The 24773-nt window shown below is 40.0% G+C and overlaps 1 protein-coding gene across 2 annotated transcripts in view; it reads right to left on the bottom strand.

Moving 5' to 3' along the window:
- PRKCD (protein kinase C delta) overlaps window positions 1-24773 on the bottom strand; it is a 60569-nt gene that overhangs the window by 23838 nt on the left and 11958 nt on the right. For both annotated transcript variants that reach the window (XM_053989644.1, XM_053989645.1), the window contains exon 2: window positions 1775-1909. In XM_053989644.1, coding sequence (XP_053845619.1) covers window positions 1775-1889 — 115 coding nt within the window. In that variant the 5' untranslated portion in view covers window positions 1890-1909. The remainder of the gene's footprint in view (window positions 1-1774; window positions 1910-24773) is intronic.

The following is a 24773-nucleotide window of genomic DNA, read 5'->3' as shown; positions in this document are numbered from 1 at the left end:
CCTAGTCCCATGTCCCAGTTAGTATCTGCTTTGATCAGTCACCTCTATGCATTTTTACCCTACACAAAACATAGAGAAGGTGTCTCAGTTACTGGAAACAGCTTCCAGCCCACCATGCTGCTTTTGTAATTAAAGTCATGCTAATCAAGGTTTGTCATGGGTCACAATCCCTGTCTGCAGATGAACACTGAAGGGTCAGCAAAGGACAACCTTCAAGAACACTGTTCCTGCCTCTGCTGTGCTCAGGCCTCCTTGGCTTCTCTGCTCACACTCCTGACTTCAAAACACATCCCATATTTGCAAACTGGCTCCATGCCTAATCATTAAGCCCTATTATTTTCTTCTTCCTATACAATAAATTTTTCCCTGATTGTGTTTCAGCACTCAAATACAACAAAAAGCTCTTCCAGATCTTGTCAAACTGACAACAGGAGCATCAGATTATTTTCCTGATTACTCCAATCACTCACTTCTCCAAGCAGTTCCCTCTTCTCTGCCTTTTTTTAGTACACCAAAGACACACCCAAGCAAAGACTGGAAAATATTGAGACAATTCTACTTTTCAAAAGCAAATGGCTGGGGAAAAAAAAAAACAAACCAGTGCATTTATTTAAATTACTTTCATTTCTCCACATATTCTGGCAGCTGCAACACCTTCAACACCATTTCTTCAGAGGTTCTCCCAGATTAGGAAACTACTTCATTGGAGTTTAGTACATTTGCTGGATGACAACACTTTGTGGAAAAGTCACCATGCCTCATATTTCAAGTTTAAATGCAACTTTTACCCTCAGCAATAAGGGAAAAGACCAATCATGTTGTGAGGAAGAAGAAACTTCACCCTCTTCTGCATCCTTTGATGTTTTGTGAATCTCTAGAGCCATAGTGCAGAATTAGATCTGCAATCTACCCAATACAGCAATTCCCTCTCACCCTGTTTGGCTGCAGTGGTGTATTCTAGCCAAATGTCACAAGATATTATAAACCTTTGGACCAGTTTATGTAAAGATGAGGTCTTTGAAGGCTGAGGGCTTGGTGAGTCACTTGGTCTGTTCAGTTGGAGAAGACTGAGGGGAGACCTCCCTGCAGTTACAACTCCCTTGTGAGGGGCAGGCACTGATCTCTGCTCTTTGGTGACACTGACAGGACCTGAAGTTGTGTCAGGGCAGGTTCAGGTTGCCTATTAGAAAAAGGTTCCTGCCAGAGGGTGGTGGGGCACTGAAGAGGCTCCCCAGGGAAAGGGCACAGCCCCAAGGATGACAGAGCTCCAGGAGCATTAGGACAGCGCTCTCAGGCACGGGGTGGGACTTTTGGGGATGGTCCCGTGCAGGGTCAGGAGTTGGACTCAGTGATTATTGAGGGTCCCTTCCAGCACAGCTCATTCTGTGTTTCTGTGCTAAGAGGACCTTCAGTGTGAGTCATTTCAAGCAAACAATTCAGCCAAAGTACCTCAGCTACTACAACAGTAACAAACTGCACCTCTAACTCTCCAAGCCAATAAAGAGCATTTGCTGCTCTGTACTTGAGGACAGCTCCTTCAAACCTGCTGCAGTCCAGCTTCCTGTCCTGAGTACTAATAAAGAAACCTTGCTTTAAGGTGGGGGTAGAGAAACAGCCATTATTATTTTTCCCATTCCAAAAGAAAAGCTCACATTGAAGTGCTTGGCATGACAGGAAGAGAAGGACTCACTGCCATACTATAGATTAAGGAGGATTACAGTATTGCTCAAAAATTTACTGATATTCAGAAAAGCATCCCCATTTGTAAGCTCACCTGTAGTCAGAGCTTCCTTCATCTTGATAGCACAGAAAGGCTGCAGCTGTTCTCCTTGATTCTGCACAGGTCCCAGCTCAAAGGAGTTGAAAGATATCCGTAGGAAGGGGGCCATTGCTCAGGATGATACACAACCTAGGTGGAAAGAAAGAAATAAAAATCACAGAGTAAAACACCTGCTCTGAGACATGTAATAAAGTGGCACTTCTCAGCAGACATCAGAGCTTCTATTGAAGCTACAATCACATGGCTGCTATTCCTGTACTGCTTTCAGGTGGCAGTTCACAAATCCTAGGAAGCATCCAGAGCTACTGATCCAACCTGTGAGCCTCCAAATCTGCACATGATGCCAGGCAAAGAGAAGAGGGACAGGTAGAAAGAGCTCCAGAGCTACTGTGTCACCTGTTTTAAAGTGTCAGGAGTTAATTACAAGAATTCAAAACACCTGTGATTTCTAAGTCAGCAAACAGGTGTTTCCTTACAGTCTTCCCCCATTCTTAAGAGGTCTTGAATTTAGAGCAGATTTCAGTTTACAACTCACAGCACCTTTAGCAATGGAGTTTGTCCTATATGTCACATTGTTTTGTGACACAAAAAGGATTTCTTCAAAGGCTAAGAGAAAAGAGTCATTTGAGAGAAAAGCAATGCTAGTGCACTTGGAGAATGAGGGATGCAAGGAAGGAGGGATTAGGAGGAAAGAGATAACAAGGTAACAGGAAGAGATGGTAGAAAAGAAATTAAGACTTGAAACTGGGCTGAGCTGGCCTTTTGACTGATTGTCAGACTGGAAGATTGTCAACCAGCTCACTCAAGCAGCACTAGGAAGAACATTTCAAGCAATTTTACACATGCTGGCATTTTTTAATGTAAAGACATTGACCTGAGAAACAATTAACATTTCTCTTCTATCTCCAAAAAGGCCCTTACAGTCATTTAGAGAAAGACTGAAATTAAGTCTCTGCAGCAAGACATCATTATAGCTCCTGACAGCATCATTTGCACATCTCACACTCTCCCTGTGTGGGGCCCATTTTCAATAAATGGAAAAATTTTATGACTATCTTTTATTGAGCTAGTTTGGTTTTTTTTTTTTTTTTTTTTTTTTAAACTGACTGTTTCCCCACTTTCTTTCTGTGGAGTAAATCAAGAGTTAGAAAGCAAGTTTAGGATTACTCGGCACCACTGCTTATCCCCCTGAAGAACAGAAAGCCACGACTATAATTCTCATTCACACAGACTCACAATAAAGCAATAACCCTCCCACACTACTCCACTGCTTATTGCAGCTTGGGGCACCATTTAATGAGAATGGAGATTGAGGTGACCTCACAAATAAAGAAAAATAGACAGCTTTTGTAAAAATTAACAAATACCATCTGACAGCTCACTTTCACAAACACAACTGAAGCACAGTGCTTATCAAGAGTTTTAATGAGGAACATATTTTAGCTGCTCAGGAGACTCTGTGCTCACTATGTTCAGAACTACACCCCAGTGATCAGCTACAGGACTTGCCAGCAGCAGATCACATATCATTACTACTCTACATGGACGTAAAAGAAACCAGATTTCAGCCTTGTTCACCTCTGGGAAACAGCTCTAAGACTCAGTGAGGCCACAGGTAGAAACAATCTGGGCAGGTTAACATGTAGCTCCCACTGGAAGGTTTCTTTAACAGAATCACAGGAGAATTCTGCTGTAAGGGGACAGCCCAGCAAGAAGTCACAATTTCCAGTAAGCCTGTTACTATATGAACAAAAAATTGGAAAGCACTGACAAAGCCAAACTAACAATTGCACTGATTTCACTCAGCCCACGTGACAAGCCAATGCTAGTCCTGAGACAGAATACAAGGATTTACAACTTAGTTTATCTCCAAGTTATCAGATACAATAAAAACAGGTACAATGCATACACATTTTGAGTAATCCCACAACCTTTCTCATTTCCAATGGCCAAATACATTCGGATGCTGTATTTTCACCTTTGCTTCATAGTTTTGGTTATGGTTATTAGTTGTAGTTTCATTGTTCTCTGCTTCAGTGCATCTCCAATGCTCACTTCTCACTCAGAAATGCTACACACAAGCAATTCAGCAGTTAGAAGAATACACCAATATCCCAGAGTTTTTGATGATGTTCAAAGTCCAAGGTCACAGTGGAAACCAGAAGATAACTGTTTGCTTTTACATTTAACAAGAGCTTAAAAAGAGCCCAAACAAACTCAGCAGCTGCCTGCTCTTGCCAAGTTTCTCCACTCCTACATATTATATGCTTTTTTCACAGATGTAGAGATCATAAATGCCTGCATGCAAACTCTTCACTATATGTTGAAGAGTATATTGTGACAGAGAGAGGTTAGGTGAGAAAGGAGGGTTTGGATTTGCTCCTCATATACACTTTCTGATGCTAAGATGTACTGTGAGATAGCTGACAAGGATCAGCTGCACTGCTGTAAACAAAACCATACCCCACTAAAACTGCTTTTGGCAGGGAAACTCAGTGAAAGAGATTAATTTTAAATCAACAAAGTTTCTCAAATCCCTGCTGAGTACACACTCATGTGAGAACACATTTGAGAAGGAAAGACACTGAAAGCAGCGCACAGGCTTTGCTTGTTGCAGTTTAGACAAGAGTCCACCTCCAGTCTCCGTGACTGTTACAGAAGTGACAGCACAAGTGCTGACTCTTGTTTTAAAGGCTGTATCTGTCAAGAACTGAAACTGCTGCAAAACACCAGCTTTGAATTGAGGGAGACTGTAAAATCTACTCATATAATTTGCGCTGCAGCTATGAAGTGTTAAAGCCAAACTGTTTTCCCTGAAGGGCAAGATTTTATCCAAACCAAATGGTGGAAAAACTGAGATGTGAGCTCCAAGAATACTCCAAGTCTAAATGACAGGTTCAATATCTCAAACAGTTTCAAAGTCAAAGCACAACCTGGAAAAAACAAAACAAAACAAAATAAAAAACTAAGGGAAAAACATTCCAGTAATATTACTCTATATGAAGTGCCTGGTGGTGGCCACAGTGGTTTAGAGCACACCATCAGATGCTGTCCTGCACAACATTCATTTTGTCAGGCATCCTTGACCTTCTCTAATCCAAACTAAACCCATGTTCTATGCTATCAGGGACATATTCTGCAAAATCCACTGTACTTTCCATTGAGCTTTAAAATTCACTGGTTTTGATTATTTAATATGGAAAGAAAATCAACAATGTTATTATCAACTACAGAGAGAGAGGAGGAAGCTGGAAACATCTTCACATCATCAATGTCAACACCTGCCAGATGAGCAAGTGCTCAATTTTCCCACTGATGTGTTTGTAACACGCAGTTTTAAAGAAACCTTCAAAGTGACTTAAAATATTAAATATTTCAAGGAGAATTTTATCAAGATTTGCTGGCACAAAATCCACATTAGATTAAAAACCTTGTTCACAGAGACCAAAGGGACAAATGGTAAATTCTGCAGTGTTTCTCCTTCCAACAGTGCCCAGCTCTCAGGGGCTGGGGGGGAAGGTGGCGCTTGCCAGGGTTCCTTTGTTACTGTAATTCTGCCTTGTTATAAACAGTGAGGACAAGCCAGCCCTAACACGGCCCAGAAACAAAGACATGGTTGTAACTTTGCACAAAGCAGGAAGGCACATCAAAGCAGTGGATGATCTGGAGGAAAAGCAGTGGATGATCTGGAGGAAACGCTGACACTGGCTGACAACAGAGCACTGAAGAGACTGAAAACCAACGGGCCCAAACAGAGCCAGGCTGTTCCATCACTGATAAGGACCATGGATCCAAGAGAAATACAACTGAGAAAACTCCCCTGCAGGTTTGTGCCTCTGATTTCCTTGTAGTAGTCTGTGAAACATTTTGCAGATGGATGTAAAGCTGCAAGGCATCACAGCTGTTCCATGCTGTCTCACAGAACTGCTCTGGGTGCCATGAAATGCCTGATTCCTGCTTAGCTCCTTGCTGAGGCTGCTTCCAGGGCCACACAACTGCTCTGAACAACAGCACCACACAGATATAACCAATGCATTCTTCCCTGAAAAGATGAAGCAGTAACTTTTTCTTTAAGATGCAAAAATATAGATTATATCCAACCTTTTTTTACAAAAGGGTTTCCTGTCCTCTATTCTGGCAAGGGACAAAAAAGACAGCACCAAATTACTTCCCAGTTTATTGTCCCCACAGCACTTCCAAGCAGAGGAACAAGGTTCTCTGTGGTCTTTGTGTACAGCCTGCAAAGGTGGTTGTGCTGCTTGCATGGCAATCACACAAGGAAGCCTGCAAATGAAGATGCTGAAAGGGGGATTAGCATCCTCCACCTGTGCAGACTGGGTGTTTTTATTGTTCCCATGTGTGACAACCCACACTCCCTGCACTTAGATCCTTTCAGCTGATGGTCCAAGAGAGAAAACGAGTATCTGTGCTGTAGGACAATTCACTGAAGCAAAGGAATATGTGCTAACCACTGTCTACATTGCACACCTAGGATTAGTCTAGGGAGAATTTTTGCAGGTTCTGTTCTGCAAGCCCTGGCCTTTATCTGATGCTCTGTAGGTAAAAGTCAATCTAAAAATGAAGTCAGTTTACAAGAGGCTTATTATATTTGCTGTTATGAACCTTGTCAAAAAGATACATAGCAGAAGCCTTTATCAGCTGGACTTCCCCAGGCACTACTGCTACCCAAATAAACCCTAAAAAACATACTTATATCCAACCTCAAATCACTTTATATCATGATGCTGAACTCTCACAGCCACCAGGGATAGCAAAAAAAACCCCATTATCCTCAGATGCTGCTCTGAAAGCTTAAAATCCACAGAGGGCTTAAGAAGTGCTCTCCACAAAACAGGGCTAAACTGACATATTGCATGTAGGTCCCTGCAAAAAAAAAAAAAAAAAAGAATTCTCCAAAAATACTGCTCCTGCAGCAGCATCACTTGTGCTTTTATTTAGGTTTAGCCAGTTGTCATTTAGGTTTAGCCATTAAGGTACAGATATCTCCTATGAATCGTTTAATTTCAAAATTAGAATTGTGATGAAAGCAAAATATATGCATCCGGTAATATTTAATAATTGCAGTTATATTCTGAAAGACAAGGATAAAAAGAGCACTTCTAAAACAGCCCAACAGCTCAATCAAGTAGAATTTCTGCAGTAATAGTTCTAAAACAGTGTATCTTCATAAAATGTTTTTAAATAATTACATGTCTCTATGAAAAGTAAGGAAAGACAACAAAAAATTTAACTCACAATTCAATTTACTTTCTGTTATACTTAATGCAATTGATTTTTTTTTTCTGGTTCATAATTTCAAAATGACAGTTCATACATTGAATTCCAATGTAAATTATGCAAGTTTTGGGGTTTATATGGTCTTTTTTTTTTTTTTTTCTTTTTAAATAGTACAAGTAGAGTGGCTCAGGTTCCTAAGCTTAGCTTGGAAGAAGTGTAATTACCATTTCCTTCCCTTCTTCCCCCAAGTATATTTTCTTTCAGATACTTCTGCTTTTGCTGGGTTTGACCAAGTCCAGAAACAGAAACCATTACATAACAAAATCTGTCACTGTGTTGCAACAGTCTGGAGAAGAATCCATCCAGATAAACCATGTAGCAAGAGACGTGCCTTGGTTTCATCCCCCTTGGCCAGAAGCACAAATATTTCCAACTTTCCACACTTCTTTTGCTCAGCCAGTCCCCAAACTGCCCAAATTTGTGGCTGCTGTCTAAATTGCTGGTATTTCCCCAGCACCCTTCAAGGCAAAAATAATTACTGATACTTCCCTTATCATTACAGTGAGAAGCTTTCCAAAATATGAGCACCAGAAATATTTTTCTAAACAGAGAAACTCTTTCAATCTTGACAGCACAAACTCCTGGAAGCTCAAGGGGATGCAGATTGAGGGGGGGTGCAGACTGGAGGCAAGCAGGAGGTAAAGCAGACCTGATTGTGGGAGCTTTTAGGAAGACACAGAGCCCAATTTATTTGGGAACAGGATAACATGATTAGCTCAGTAACAAGAATTGACTGTTCTTAAAGTGGTTTCAAGTTGCATTGAGGATGGAAAATCTGGATTTTACACTCAAAGATCAGAAGGTAGAGGAAATTGTGGACTCTGAAATAGGCAGCAGGCTAGGCTGTCACACAGCATATGCTGCAAGATAAAACCAGCATTTTACACCAAATATCCTTTTTTTGGAAACAGAGAACACTTGGAGCAAGAATTGGCTTTTCCAATATTCCACAATCACTACTTGGTGGGGAAAAGGGGGAAGTACTGTCAGTTGTTTTTTCTTTATAAGTGCATAAGAAATAGCCATTCAAATATTTCTTTTTAGAGCCCCAAGTTCTCCTTTGTGAACACACAGAGGACTAACCATGAAACACTACAGGCCACTGTTTGTCACCATTGCCAAAATCAAGCTTGAACCATAAGTGCAAATGAATCCCCTTCATGAATTTCAAACCCAAACATCACACACTGGAAACACACAGGAGAGGAAAGGCTGCCTGAAGCCCAAAGACTTTGTTAATTATTTCTGACAGCACAAGCTGGTATCATTTGTTGAGTACAGCAGAAACAATATTTTGGAAGGATTAATACAACGGGGCTGGCTGGACAGACCCTTATGAGGCTCCAGGTGAACAAACCATTCATTAGTATCACATCCCACTATGAAATGGGAGCATGTCCAAAATATTTTGATAGGAGGCAAACCATGGCTTTCCTCTATGCAATGCATAATTTAAGTCTAATTAGGAAGCTTTTTTTTTTTCTTTGACAAGGGGAATAAGTAGAGGCTGAGGTTTTTTCCCTTCAATTAAGTAACACAATCTCTTCCACATGAGAGGAAAAAACCTATTCTGTGAAAGGGATGAAGTTACACTTCTCTATAATAATGGCCTGTAGCCAACTCTACACCAGGGCTGGCTGTGTGTTATTAAGGAGGGCACTGAATGAGCTGAATCTGAGCCCCTGATCAGCTCCCACTTCCCCAGCAATGGTACAGAAATTGGGCAGCTTATAGCCAGCACGAGTGAATTGCAAAACTGCACATCAAGTTTATCAAGTGAATATGAGTTCTCCAAAGGAAGCAAGCCATTCTGCAAAAGGCTTCATAGACTTTTTGGTAACAACCAGTACATGAGGACAGCTGAGCTACTCACAGCTTTCAGAAGGACCAAACCAAAGGGAAATAGCTGAAGAAAATCCAGTGTACAGTAACTGTTCAGGTACCACCATGCTCAAGTGGACAGGGATCCACATTCAGACATGCTCCAGTGGCCTATTTCTCCTCTAACAGAGGAGATGGATGCCAAGCCCATCCTCCAGTTCATTCTTGATGAATACTTTTATCTAGGATCCATTATAACATCCAAGATTTTCTGCCCTTCCAGTGCCTAAAGGGGCTCTAAGAGAGTTGAAGAGGGACTTTGGACAAGTCCCTTGTTGGGATTTGGTTATGTTGGGATTTGGGACTTTGGACAAGTCCCAACTGGAAGGATGGACAGGGGGGGATGGCTGCCCACTGCCAGAGGGCAGGGTTAGCTTGGATATTAGGAAGGAATTCTTGGCTCTGAGGGTGATGAGGCCCTGGCACAGGCTGCCCAGAGAAGCTGTGGCTGCCCCATCCCTGGAAGTGTCCAGGTCCAGGTTGGACAAGGCTTGGAGCAACCTGGGATAGGGGAAGGTGACCCTGCCATGGCAGGGGGTGGAACTGGATGAGCTTTAAGGTCCCTTCCAATCCAAACCTTTCCAGAATGTTGTAATTTTTCTGCTCAATTATAAGCTTCCTGGAAATTGAGATTTATTTCCCAGAAAAAATAATAGACAATGCCAACAACATATTTTCAAACCAAATAGAAAACACTGCCTTTCTCTTCAAAACACTGGAGGGGTTTTATGTTTGGGTAGATTTTTTTGTATTTTCCACTGAATTCCCTTCACACTGAAAAAGCCAAATACCATAAAGATAGTAAGTCAATTACAGTTTAAGATAAAGAGGAATTTTTTATTTGTCTTATTTTAAATGTACTGGGTTAGAGTCTACATGAACCATGAAGAGGGGAAAAAATGTAAATAAAGAAACGGGACATTCAACAGAATTATAAAAAAATCCTTCTAAAACATTGCAGTAAGAAAACAATCTTATTTGCTCTTTTGAAAACAACAGCAGATCATGCAGTCTAAGTGCCTCTCCAAGTGCACAAGCCTCCAAGTCAAAAATTTATCCTACTGCCAGCACTTATGACCTAATCCTCCAAGTATCTGGAAAACTAGAATATTCATTAGCTGAGAGAACTGTATCATCATTCATACATGCTGGAAAGCTGCTGCTCAGATAACCTCATCAGGGGGAACACAATTCAGCCCATGGATATGACCACGGCTTTTAAGCTAAAAGGGTGCAAGTGTTATGAACCAAAACTTTTGCTCATTAACTGTGTATGGAGTTGTAGGAATAGATCCAGCCCACCCTCCTGACTGCACCTGGCATTATTTGGGTTGTATGGTTTGGTTTTTTGAGATGACCTTGAGGGTCCTTTCCCACCCAAACCATTCTGTGTTTCTAAGATGGGCTGGGTCTGCCTTTCTAGGCACAATACTCCTCTTGCTGTTTCCTGGTACTCAGAGGCTGCTCAGGGCAGGTAGAAATCATCTTTTGGTTACGGTTGTTTCATTACTGGGAATGTGAAAGCCAAAAAATCAAAAAAGAAATGTAAATAACCGATCTTAGTCAACTTAATCAAGACCTTTTGCTATGGTTTTTAAACTGAAAATAAACAGTGAAGCCATACATGCATCACTACCTGTGATTCTGTGATCTCTCTTTTGCAATGAAGAGAGAAAATAAGCACAGCTCTGCTCCACTGAGAATGTACAGGGAGATGTGAAATAGTGAACGGACACAGGAGTTGATAAGGAGAAACTGGAAAGAAGCAAACATAACCAAAACTTATTTTTAATTAATACAGCATTGTTCCTGCTGTAATTTCAAGGTTCAGCCCTTGACTTGCAAAAAGAGATAAGAAAATGGAACCACAAATGATTTTTAACTGTCCCCTTCCCTCTGAATCATCTTCTAGAAGAAATGAGCATAAAAAGCTCTACAGCAGACCTGGCATTCCCAAACATACAAAGAACAGACACAGCTCATTAACAGCAAGTTGAATTTAAGCATAAAGAGATCTTAAGAGAAATTTGGGTTACTTAAAGGTAGCACAGAGTTTGCATAACAAGTTGTAAACTCAGGGTGAGATATACAATTTAATACCATTTAATTTTTTTTCTTTTTCTTAATCCTCCTGATAAGAAGTTAAGAGCAAGCATTTATATTTTTACCTTTTCCTGAATTTTGTGGTTTAAACATATAAACTCCACACTCTGATGGATCTAAACACTTAGGATTCATGTCTGCTAACAGCCATATTGAATGACTTTCCAGTAAATGAATAAAAACATATAATTTTTGTACCCTTATGGGGCAAGAAAACCTTTAAGCATTGAAATGTCCGGAACACAAGACAGTAAATAAGAAAGAAAAAGCTAAACAAGAGTTTCTGATATGCCAGAACCTTGTTTGTAAAGACAACCATGTCAGGACATGCTCAGCTATTTTAGGTTTGGAGAGCATAAGGAGTTGTGTGGACTGGGTGCTGTCAGGAACACCCTCTGGGCACTTTCCAGAAATGTTATTCCTACTGCTGAAGTACTCACATTTCTGGACAGTACAAATCAAATTATTAAGTGTGTATTGTTTGCCATGGCTTATTCCAGCTCCCCCTCCAGTGCTCATCCTACTAAAAATTGCAGAATCAGTTAAAAAGGAGCATTTTGCTTTTCCTATGCAAAGCCCTACACAGAAAGAGAAACACAAACCAAATACCCAAGAACTTCACTTCGCAACACTGCAAGTCAGCACCTGTTTTGTTACTTTATTGGGTCATTGCACTGATGATGAACATGTTGGTAAACAAGACACAGACTTCATTACTTGTCTAAAAAAATACTTTCAGGAAGATTTGTGCAACTGACTTGCCAGGGTATCTACAATTTATCCAAAAGGCAACTGATGACAAAGTCTTTGATTACAGTTGTACTCTCGTGTCCCAGTTAATCCACAGAAGCAACAGTGTTCAATCATTTTCCTACAGACAAGCTTTCCTGGCTTATTATGGCCTCTCACTTTCTCCATCACTAAATGGATAAATGAGTTAAAGTCTTGGTCACTTTCCCTGCACCTTCCAATTATTTCTGAGGTTTTTTTTGCTGCACATGTTTCTTCTGCCATAGAAGTGTTATAACTTTTATAACAATTTTATAACAATAACTTTTTTTTGATAGAAATGACACATCCTAATGGTCTGCTTTCCAACCATGCTGGGATACTGGAGGTGACAGCAGGCTGGGGGGTTTTTCTGTGAGATCCTTCAGTTAAAAGGGATGGGGCATGGCTGCTACTGGCACAGACAAGCTCAGGAGGAAAACCAAAGGGCTGTAAAGCCCCACAGCTCCTGAGGCAGTAGCACACACCACGGCACAATGCTCTTCCCAACCCTTCCAGTGCTTTAAAGGGGACAGGGAGGTCACAGAGTGAGGCCCACAGGAACCAGAATGCTCCCAGCACTTCCAAATGTTCCTGCATGGAAAGATTGCTCGTCCCCAGGCAGCTGAGTGGGAAACTCTCTTTCCACACGGTGTCATTTGTTTGAGTAGATCTACCCTTAATGGTCTGCCCAGTCCTGCCTCCAAATCTTTCCTCTGTGAATTAGTGCTATCCACACTGCCTTGATTCTTTCCCTTCTCCAATGCCAAGAGGCTCTTTCACACTGTTTACTATGCAGCTTGCTTAATCACAGCTTGCTTAATTGTAATTACCCTGGCATTTTGTCTATCTGAAATACCTTTCACTTCCACGAAGCAGCAAATGAGTGAGTAGTTAGTGCTGGCCAGGAGCTCTCCTGATGTTTACAGCAAACCCAGCACTAATTAGCCCAAAAAGATTCCTTTCTGCCTCGTGGTTTACAGCACTCAGCACTCCCCAGGCCACAGGATGCTGGCTTTTCCCCACAGGTCTGGATATTTGCTTCTACTACAGCACTAAGTACATAAATCCTGGTGTAAATGATGTTTTTTCCATATTAGCAATTACTGCTGAACCCACAGACAAGTTTTGCGACCAGGACTGAGAAGCAATTCACACAATTGAGAAGAGGTAAATAGATGCCCATAACCCACTTCTTACAAAAAGTCAGCCCACATCTTGGATAATTTGAGAGTCCCCAGTACTGAGTAAACAGAAGTTAGATCAACTTCAGCCCAATGAATGACAGCTTTGTGGTAAAGAGCTGCAGACAGCTACATTTCAAGTCTTTAGGAGACAACCCTACTCTGCTCCTGTGGGACTATTAAAAAATTAAAATATTTACTCAGACCTGAAAAACAGCTATATTGAAAAATGTATTTGCTTGTTTTTTGAAAATGCTTAATTAAAAGGTGGTCTGGCAAATCTAATTTTTATGTTCCTACAATGTATCTCCTTGTCCCCAATGCAGTTTTCCAAGTAGAGCATAAACATTTTAACTGCTCTAAAACAAAATCCACCTCTGAAAATGAAGTTATGAAACCTATTTCTGACAGAAAATCACTTAAAATTCATCTGAGGAGATATCAAAAGAGAAAAGAACCTCATGATTCTCTTGCAGCTGTCAACACCCCACCTTCATCTAAGACATGCACTGAGGAACTGCATCAGGTGAGATGTGCAAATATGGATCACACGCACAAAGATCGGATATCCTGAGGAAGGAGAGTAATTTTCGTAATTATCTCCTCTCATTAACATTTTGTTCTACCAAAGCAGTAGGGTTTTTTAAAATTTTAAAACGTTAAGAGGAAAATATTGCATAAAACCATCTGGATTTCCAACATATGTCAATTGACTATAGTAAAGTTTGATACAATCTTGACTACCAAACGTATAAAACTACTTAGAGCAGCTCCCTCGCCAAAAGGCAAAATTTACCTTCCATCTCTTGTGTAAGTGAAACTGAGGAAAGTTTCCAGTATTACTGGAAATACTGGAAATAGCGTATGTCACACAGTATTTGCTCAGTGGTAGAACTATTTCCCTTATTTTGTTAGGATTACAGATTATAGCTGAGTATAAAAAAATATGATATTTTAAGTAACAACTTACACATCTCAAGTAACTAATACAAAACTATTCAAGCTGCTTTCATTTTCTTTTCCAGAAGAAGAGTTGAAAAGGAAAATGGAGAAGAAACTCTGTGTTCCTGACTTCAGACACTACCCTCAAAAACTACACCGAAATCTCCAGAGCAAGGCCTGCATCTGTCCTACCATTACTTACAGGGTAAAAGGGTACCTAGAAAATAAAATAAGAGCTTCTCAAAGAAGAAAGAGATAAAAGCTGATGAAGATAGATTCTTTCCTGTTATTGCAAGTAACTTTTTTCTAGCAATAGCATTCATTTACAGTGGAAGGCAGAAAACACCCATCTGGCATAAGAGAATTAAGACAAATTGAAAATAGTTCCTTTTAAAAAAATTGTGCTGATCTTATTCTTATTAACCCACCTTAATGCATGGAATTGATATCACAGGAAACTGGATTTGTACACTGACCTCTTTAAAAATGCTTAGTGTTGGCTACAAGGCTCAGTGCAGTGTAGGTAAACATCAGAATACTTTGAAATTGGGGCATTAGGAGTTACAAGAGTTTAAATCTCCAGTTATTCTGATAAAATCTCATGTTGCTACCTCTGAAAGGCTCAGATATAACAAGTAACAAATACTACAGGTATTTAGTACAGTTCTGGAGCAGTGATACATAGTGTGGGCACTGCCCAAGAAATAGATTCTTCACCCTCTCCAAAAGCAGGTCTGAGCAATTATCAAGTTTTACTTTCAATCTTTGAACACAAAATCAAAATAGAAGCACTTTAAGCATCAATCTGTACTATTGCATAATCCAAAAGCAGTTTAGGAGACTTACACAGCAGCGGGGTAGAGCTGTTTCCATTGTTTGTAACTAACTTCCAACCATGTTAAATTTTAGAACAAGCAAGTACAAAAAACTCTGCCTACAGAAGAGAAAACACTGTCCAGTCGTCAGTAAATATTTTGTGGCTTTGCTTAATTCGGAACAAACTTTCAGGATGCTCTACAATGAAAACATCAATTTCTGTTCTCCAAACAGAGGATGGTTAGAATCTCTAAACAATTTTCAGTAACAACTTTAAAAGGCACAATTTGAACTCTTCCAGCATCTCCTAGTGAAGTTACATGAGCTACACAGAGAAAAAGCTACTCCAGGCAGTTGTCTGGAGTTCAGTGGAACACAGTATTACATTTAGGATCTTGGCATGAGAGAGTCAAAAGATCAAGGTTTGGGTTTGTGACCCATTTACTGCTGACCTCTCCTTCTCTGTTCCCTTTTCCTATCATCACCTACCTACCAGAAAGTGAAGCTGCACAAATGGTTACTGACAGGCTTGGCTACCTCATCATAGACATGATCATCTAAAGTCTCAAAAGTCTCTTACCGTTTCCTTCAAAAACACTCAACAAAGAGCCAATATTATACGTTCAGCAAGGTGTCAGGATGGCCAGGTACAGGCTCCTAACAGCAATTCAACACATTTCTGAGGCAACAAGTGACTGAATTTATATTCAGAACTTTTCCTCCTGTCCCCTACAGCAAAGAGAATCAAGAGTCTGTCTGTAATTTTGGAAAGATGCATTATGCATGCAGGTTAATTAATTTGCTTCCATGATCAGACAGGGACGAGCCTCTTAGGATTCCTCCTTGATATGAGTAATTCTTGTGGAAACTCCCAACTTCCGTGCTTACTCATAAACCAAGGAGCCAGAGTGCTGAGTAAGGACACAACTCAGAACTGCACAGACAGGTAATCTGCCATTACAAATACTCATTAAAGCACTACACTTCCTAAAGCTTCCTTTCAACATCCTTTTTTCAATCTGAAACAAATTTACCAAACTTAATATCCAAGGAGTATCTCAAGAAGTTTGTACACCATCTATGCGCCTTTGAGATATATATTTTTAAAATTATAAGATTTTTTTTTTTTCTGAAATTTATTACTTTTAAGGGCCTTTGAAAAAGTGGGATGTTTGAGTCAACCTCAAGGACAATCCATTGAAGAGCTGAAGGGCAGAGGAACACAACTGCATTTTAGTTTGGGATGAGAAGACTACAGGCCAGGCTTGGTGTAGATGCCAGCAGCACCTTAAATGACAGGTTCTCAGTTGATATCCTACACAGTGTTAAGTGAAACCTATTCTTCCTACAAAACTGTTACCCTGAAAACCCCCTGGTTTCCCCTAAAATAAATAATGATAAGTAAACTAAGCTGAATATAAGGAATGATGGAGAATGGAAATGCCCAGGGAAGTGAAAAAAGAGAACTTAAAATAGAAAGACTAAATTTATTCTACTTGATTCTCTTCCTGTTTTTTTACCCATCATTAGCAAGAGTTTCATATTATCTACTCACCCACCTGACTAGGGGGTACCCAAAGACAGACCAATGACAAGACCAGCCTTACAACATGCTCATTCTTTTATTCATTCCCTTACACACAAGTGAGGAATCATTTCGACAAAAGTTTCACAACACCTCAAAATCAAAAAATCCTTTACCTCGAGGAACACTACAGTCCAGGTTCTTTGTTTTTCCTCCTGAGGCCAAGGCCCAGCTGGCCTCAGTTTCAGGAGGCACCTCTCAAGTAGGAAACAGCAGCATTCTTTCAGGTTTCAACATTCACTGGACTCACTACAAACGATGACTGAAACCTCATTTTCACATCCAAACATAAACAACAGGGAGAGATTAGAGTGCAGAGAAGCAATTGGTGACTCCTCTACTACAGGGAGGGGTGTTAGTAACCATAAAAGTAGACAAGGTCCCAAGTTGAACTGTACTGTTTTCCTTTGAATCTGATCTTGAATGCCCTATGACACTAAGAAACCTTTTAACTTGTCTGTTCCTTAGTTTGCTCTAATAAAACAATATATATATACTTGACAAAGGGCTTTAACTGTGAAGCCTCATAACAGGAACTCTAATATTAAAAATAGGGTTTGTTAACACCAACTTTCAACTCAATTTCGAACATATGTATTTACAGAGGAAAGCAAAACTACTTGGTCTGAACTAATCCTACAAAAAACAGATACGTGGAAGAGCCTACATTTTGAAACTGAGATTGTCAATCACAGCTCTGTCTGCAGAGCAGCTATCACAAGTCAGCTAAATGGTGGAGGAATGGCAGATAGGGAGCAGTGGCCTCTGGAGGCTTTGTGGCATTTACCAGCTGTCAAAATACAGTTCAACTCCATGGGAACACACCAAACATTCCCAGACACTCTGCCTGTAAGTTTACAAACACTCCATAAATAATGCTTAAGCATCTAACAGGAGAGAGACTCACACATGATGTTGAGAGCCAACAGTACAAGCAACGCAAACTACAACTTAAGATGAGCAAATAGAGAGAACCAGAACTCCTGAAGAACTCAGGATTGTTTTCCCATAGGTATTCAGCAGGTGAAATAAATGTTCTGGACCACACAGTGTGCAGAGGGAAGTCAGTAAGAGCCAACCCGCAAAGCAAAAAGGAGAGATCTAGATCTGGAACAAGCAACTCAAACATGTTTGAAAGCCAAATTATTAAGAGAGTTTAGATCACTGTCTGTCAACTGTATCTAGCATAGGATTAAAAATAGGCAACAGGTGGGAGGGAAAGATGGAGAGGAACTTGAAAATTTTTTACTTTTGCTGCTAGCTTTCACCTGTGTCTTAATCATCCAGGGGACAGACCTTCATGGATTTTAGGATACAACATAAATGATTTTTCCTTCTCAAGCAAATGAACAGATTATAGATACATACTTCTGAATTATCAGAGATTGGAGTCTGCTTATGATTTTTGAAGTGACAAACCCTAATTAAGTATATTTAGAAGAATTCTTTCCTCTCATAATTCCTCAGTTAGCTCCTATAACTTCTGGAGAATTTTAACCCCTCTTTTTGGCACCGTTTACAGACAAATATTCCTGTTCATACAAACTATGGGAGAGTACATTGGAATACAGAGTTTACTACAAAACACAGTAAAAAACAAAAAAGTATTAATACCAGGAGTGCACTGTTATGATACTGGAAATTCCTAGGTCTTGAAAATAGGAATTATGTACTTGGGGGAAAATACGAGTTGTGCTGCAACTTGGGAATGAAGCACTCCACATTTTAAGGGAATAAATAGATAAGGGAATAAACTCACTCAAGTGTGAGTGTTTGGACCACACTCCTTTGAGTGGCAGTGTCCTTGTCGGGATGCATTCCAGGGACCACAAGTTCAGCTGAGCTCCTAAATCAGTACCTGCCTTAGGAGGAGACATCTGCCAGGAACAGAAATGATTGATAAACCAGCCTTGATGGACTCCAGCTCCTCAGCAGGCTCAGCAAAACCAACCAGTATCCCCCCTAAGCTTGGGGACTGCAGTGATGGGCCATCCCTGCTGCATAGGGGGAGATGAAGGAGAGGGCTGGTCCTGGGCTGCAGAGGCAGGGAGAGTCCCCAAAACATTTTAAGACTTTGGTCAAGGCCTTTTGAGTTTTTGTTTTTCTCTTCATCTAATTGTGAGGGCAGGTGGGCACTTTTTGTTTCAGAAGGTAAAAAGCACCAACAGCAGAAAAGCAACTATTCACTTTTTTTTTTTAAATCTTCCACCAGGTGCTGAGCTATGGATAATCTTTAGATGGATCACTGTATTAATTCCAAACAATGGTTCCTCTTTTACCAGGAAGCTGAAGGATGGTGCCTTTTGAGAAAACACTGAGCAACTTTTCTGGAAGTTGACCAACAGTTCACTGTGTCTATTTCACATGCATTATTTGAGGATCATATAAATATTTCAATGTGGCATCAGAAAGATAAAGCTCTCTCTGAATGCATGCAGCTTAACCTGTATAAGCACATACCTCTTTCAGATTGCTCCTCTCCCTTTGGAAATATATTTTTGAATGATAGACAGTAAAAATATATTAAAATGCAGAAGTAGTTAACAGGTGGTTCCCGTGCTCTGTGTATTTATGTACACAACTACAAATGAAATGATGACCTCTGTTACCCAAATGACTCACTCGAACAGCAGTAACAGCCTCTGACATGCACTACAGTCATGACTGCCAGCAAACTCCTCTGAAGCTGCTTCACCTCTCTGATTAGTAGATGTGGTTTTGGTTACTTAGTGTGTCTAATTTTAATCATGACACTGAAGTTTCACAGACATTGCAGGTTTTCTGCCTCAAAGGGACAGAGGAGTTTTTAAGTTTCATCCAAACAAACCCTTCAGCTCTTCATTAGAATATGGCTATAAATCACCTGGAATGTACTCTGAAGACACAGGTATAGCTGTCTCTATCTCTAAAATATGAGATTAGTATCTTAAATAGATGAGAAAATTTTACTTTTCCTATAACAATTCCCCTCTTTTAAAATGCAAATAATTCCATCTCAATGACACAGTGAAATTACCCCCCAAAAAATGTGACTTACTCTAATCACAAACACAGTGAACAAGAAAATTAATGACACTGTCTTCAGAGCAGTTTAAGCTAATAAACAGAAAAACTCCTCCCCAAAAAAGACACCATTCCTACTAAATTAAAGAGAAACAAAAAAACCCCAACTTCCTCCTCTCTTTACACATTTAAGGAAGGTATTACACTACTACAGCCAGCCTCAGTTCTAGTTTGCATATTAATCCTCACTTGGGAGCTTTCCAACATTTCATAAACACATTTTTCTGGCTGGCAGTAGAAGACATGGTACACATACAATGTCTGGAACTGGCATGATTTAGGCCCCATGGGTACTTCCAGCGTGCAATGAAATAAAATGATCTGTTCTACCAAGGGACAGGACAAAATTTCTATCCCACAGTATTCCTTATTCCCAGTGACCTTGTTAGGCAATTTTCTTCCCTTTAACGTGGAAAGCTGGCAGCTTGCCCCTTCAAATAGCTGCATAATAAATGAAATTGCCTGCCAAGAGTACTTGCCTGTCATACCTGTCTTTCATACTTGGCAAAGATTTCACTCTGCCTTCTAAAGCTCTTGGATAGGGACTGTAACCACGCTTAGGCAAGACAGAAACAGTCACATCACTGGGGGAGTATCTGGAATTTTTCCTTGAATACACAAGGTAATTGATGAGTAATGCACTCAAAAAGTCACCAAGTTTGTCTTTCTTAGGAAGCTCAGCACACCAGTCTGTGCTTCCTACCTGTTTCTAGTACAGGTTAACCACAAGAATTTCACTCTAGTGAGTTAAACTCTGTCAACTCAAACACTAAAGAACAAAAGAAACACGTTGCAGACTCACCATTAACCCCTTTTCCTGAATTTTCTTTGGTAGTATCTTCCTAGACAGATGAGTTTTCTTCTAGGTGACCTACAACTTTTAAGACCCAGGCTATGGTAAATCTCAGCCACAGTGACCAAGTCCTCCAGGACCAAAGTGTTTGCACCTGTCAGGAAATTACAGTTGACCACTAAAACAAAGAATCCACCTAAATGAGTCTTGTAGCCTGAAAACTTCTGCTTTTCCAGATAAACTGGGCAGAGCCACAAGAGAGAAGCTTTCCACATTGTAAATGGAGCAGCAGCCAAATAGAACTGCTTCATCCTCGCTCTCTTGAGCACTAACACTGAATCAAGAACAATTATTTGAAATACTATATGTGGCTCTCTACAAGGAGACAGAGCTTCTTGCAGCTGCTATAGTTTATCACAACTAAATATCCTAAATTTAGACAGTAACTCAAATATGAATGACAAAAACCAAGTCAAGGAACAGCCAACAGAGGAACCCTTATGCTCCAGATGAAGCATCACCAGGAATCTTTTCCTTGTTCACAAAGAGCCAGCTTGGAAGCAGAAAGTAAAATTATTAAAGCTGTGCCCTCATAGAGAATAGTTAGGATTTAGCAAAAAAACACAACTCTGCAAATGAAGTAAAGCACGTGAATGCTTCACTAATGTAACAAAGCCCTTTTTCAATATGATTCCATAAAAAGTTATATTAGTCCCTGAAAATAATCAGGACTTTGAATGTTTCCACAGGCACCAGGGGAAAAAAAACCCAAACCAAACAAAAACACAAACCAGAAAATCAGGATCAAAGCCCACAGTCAAAGCATCTGGCATCAAACTCTGGAGCCATAACAAAGACTTTGCAATCTAAAATAGATTACATGGTTGCCATTTTAGAGTGTTTCTGTGAGTAAGAGATAAATGAGAACATGGTAAAGGTCCAAAATATACCGGCTGAATAAAACCCAATCTGTTACATTTTCCAAGACAACTCTCTGCTCTATGAGCTTTACTAGAAGCAGCACGGTGAGTGCAGCCAAATTCTCCCTGAACACAAAAACCTCAGACCTGTGTATCAATGGCAAGAGGAGCCAAAGAGTGTAATAAAGACCCTTTCAAACATGGGAAAAATCTAACTAGGAAGGACAAACCAGCTACTGTAAAAGAACCAAAATTTCTATGCCCTAATACATTGCCAGAGGTGGGGTTTAATAGGAATACATGACTTTATTTATATAACTTTACACTTCACACTAATGTCATATCAGCTCTTTCAAAGTATTTCACCAAATAAAACAAGCATGAACTTTGAGAAACTCAGAGTACACCCTTGCAGAATTGTTTGATCACAGTACAGTTGCTCTGAATTTTACAGAGTTTTCACCCCTCTGTTGACTTTACAAAGTATTTTGAAAGGGAAAAACATGCAGCTATGAACAACTTCTGAATGCCAGCTCACTGTGCTACTCCCCTGCATTGCCTGCTACTGAACAAATCATTGGGAAGGTTAGTACCAAACTTCAGCAATTAAAAGGAAAAAAATCTTTTAAGTTGCTGCTTTGCAGAGAGTCACACAAATTAATTACTGTGACAGATGCTGGGAACATCTGATTGCAGACTGCTGAGGACTTGACAGCAGCACACTGGATTTTGTTCAGAAGAAAAAAGGGGAAAAAATTCCAAATACTTCCTTATCTTTATAAGATGACCGAGACACTTAATTTTGAGCAAATACATTTTACCACATCACATGTTTTTCTCTGTAGTTTTACCATCCATTTCTAAATAAACTAGACACTAACACTGTATAGATTTTCAGAGACCATCAATTTGATTTTTTTTCTCCAAAACCAGGACACATGTAAAACCAGCACTTTCCATATAACAAATTAAGGACAGAGAAAGATGACTTAATGACTGATCTCAGAAATTCATTAAACTGCCATCCACCGCTTCCTGCCAGAATTACTGTTGGAATTGGTTATTTGTTTTAAAAAAGGATTTGCTTCAACGTTTCCTAGGAGAACCAGAGGAACTGCAATTAGTCTCTGAAAGGATTAAACTAAGAGGGAGAATCAAAGTAACCCAGTAAAGTTTCTTAAAATCAGTTTTTGACTGTTTGCTACTTATGTATCCTAAAATACAGGAAGCAAAGGTCAAGGCAGAGAGCAAGCTGAGAAACAGAGAAATCAAAACTTTTTGGAGTTTCATGATTTAAAAGGTTTCACTGCAGAACTTCTTTGTACAACACACCTTTTAGGAAAAAAAAGTATTGGACTGCATCTGCCTTTTTAGCAAAGCACAGAAAAGGCAGGGAAAAGAAAGTAGAAAAGAAAGAAAGGCACACAAAGTGAAAAGTGAAAGATGAGTTTCAGTTCTGTGAAGTATCCTCTACTAGGATGGATGTCACCAGAATGCCAAAATGTGTTTTGAAGTACAGCATTTGAGGTCTGAAATTGATTTCTCTCTTTCTTAAGGCAATATTAAGACTGCATTTTACTATTTTCACACTTTATCAACAAAAGATGGGGGCCTTTTTTCAGTGTTTGTTTTGGGGAAGACACACATAGTCCACATCCCTTAATGGGTGCAATGGCATTGGTTAAAACAATTGCAGCAGAAAGAAAAAAAATATCAGCTTCATTAACATTTTAATTAAATGTGTTTTCTGGTTAAAATCAGGGAAATTTCATTCTTGAAGCACAATCTTGCAAGGGTGAAGTATGAATGTAAGAATTCATTTATTTCTCTGTCAATGATAGAGCTACCAAGTCAGGTAAATTATGGCCATACTGAAATCTTTGTAAACACAGCTTCAGCAAAAGGAAAACTGGTTCTACTGCTTTCAATCTGGTTTTACTCAGACATTGTTCAAAGTCTGGTGAGCCCAAGTAACTCCAGTCACTATCTAATTCCTTCCTGATATGATGGGCTGTGCAGTATTTGAGGATGTGTAGGCAAAGCAAAGTCTAACAGCAACAGATAAACTTGGATGTCTTTGCAGCAGGCCAAGGCTCTGGGCAGGGTGAAGTACAGAGGTTTCTGGCTCTTGGTTGGGCTGTGAAGTAAATAAATGAGCATTTTGCTTTCCCTGCTTGGTTCCTGCAGCACTGTTAGCACTGGATAGGACTAACAGGACCAAATTCATCTGCAGTCCCCTCTCAGGCCCCTGGGTATCTCCCACCAGTGGAGTTCCCTAAAGCAGCCCATGGCCACCTCTTTGCTACCACTTCAGCCCTTTCTGCTGACCTACAAAGAATGCAGTTTTGATTTGCACTGTAAGAACACACAACCAAACATCTGAAAACTGTTTCAAAGTAAAAGCTCACACTTTTATTTCTTTCTTAGTATTTAGCAACACCTGAAATCAAAGAACACTAACCTTGTTCTCCAAAAGGCCAATTCAGAACTTGGACAACTTCAACATATAAATGATGTGGGAACGAGCTTAGAAATGTGTTTATGAAATGCACAGTCAGAGACAATCAACCTCTGGATTCCAGGATCCACATTAAAGGAACAGAAGGAAGCAGCCTACTCCCTCTTAATATTTGCTTGCTAGGGATTACTCATTACTTGTTTGCATTATTACTTATTTGTAGATGTTATTACTGCTCAGCTGAACATTTTCATTATTGATGAATGCCATATGCACCTGATGTCACACAGCACTACCCATTTGAAAAGAAAAGAGCAATTGTACTGTTTGAGTTTTTGGGGAGATGCAACTAATGGAAAAATGGTGCCAAAGTCCTTCAGTCAATCCTCTCCACCTCCAGCTACCCAAGCCAAGCTGAACACAAACTACATGGGTGCTAATTCTCTATAGCATGGGAATATTGAGAAAAGTTTAATAAAAAAACGCTGCAAGAGTTGAAGTCATTGCATTGCATAAAGCCCAAGAGGCTTAAAGGACATCTCCCATTCTTTGATCTACAACCTGAGACTCCAGCTTGTGGCTGCATCAAACACAACAGGGGCTTCCCATAGCTTCTGTCTTCCATTTCACCACACTTTGTCTCCAACAGGAAAAGATTCTGCTCACTGATACCCAGAACACGCCCTTCCAGCAATTTATCAGATCAAGCATTCAGAAGATTCAAAATGAGAAATTCTGTACAGTTGAGTGTGAAGATTCTCAAGCTCAGCCAACCACAATCTCAGGTAAGTGTGAGGACAGTATGACACTGCTACCCTGGTTTTGTGCAAGTGCTTCCAGAGAGAAGCAGTCAGTATCAGAACACAGCTCCAAGTGATACTGAAAGAGTCCAGCTAGAATCTTTGGAAAGATGAAATGGACCAAAAAAGCTTTTCCAGCTTCTTTTCCCAGAGGACAAAAACCCTCTCAGTTACTCCACTTATTTTACCCCCATCTTATTAACACACCTGCACAGGCACAAAATATGTGAATTATACACTTAAAACCTAACTTTGAGGGAGAGAAATCTCTCAGAAACTTTATGATTATAAAGTCACAAAGAATGCACCGGAAAATTCACAAGTCTCAAGAGTACTTGCTTTTCCCTAGGATGCTGGCAAAACATCTACCTCATCTTAGTTC

The sequence above is a fragment of the Vidua macroura genome, chromosome 13 (assembly GCF_024509145.1).
Source record: "Vidua macroura isolate BioBank_ID:100142 chromosome 13, ASM2450914v1, whole genome shotgun sequence".
In the NCBI taxonomy this organism is placed as follows: Eukaryota; Metazoa; Chordata; class Aves; order Passeriformes; family Viduidae; genus Vidua; species Vidua macroura.
Note: the sequence above shows the minus strand (reverse complement) of the source record. Positions and strands in the feature narration are given on the sequence as shown.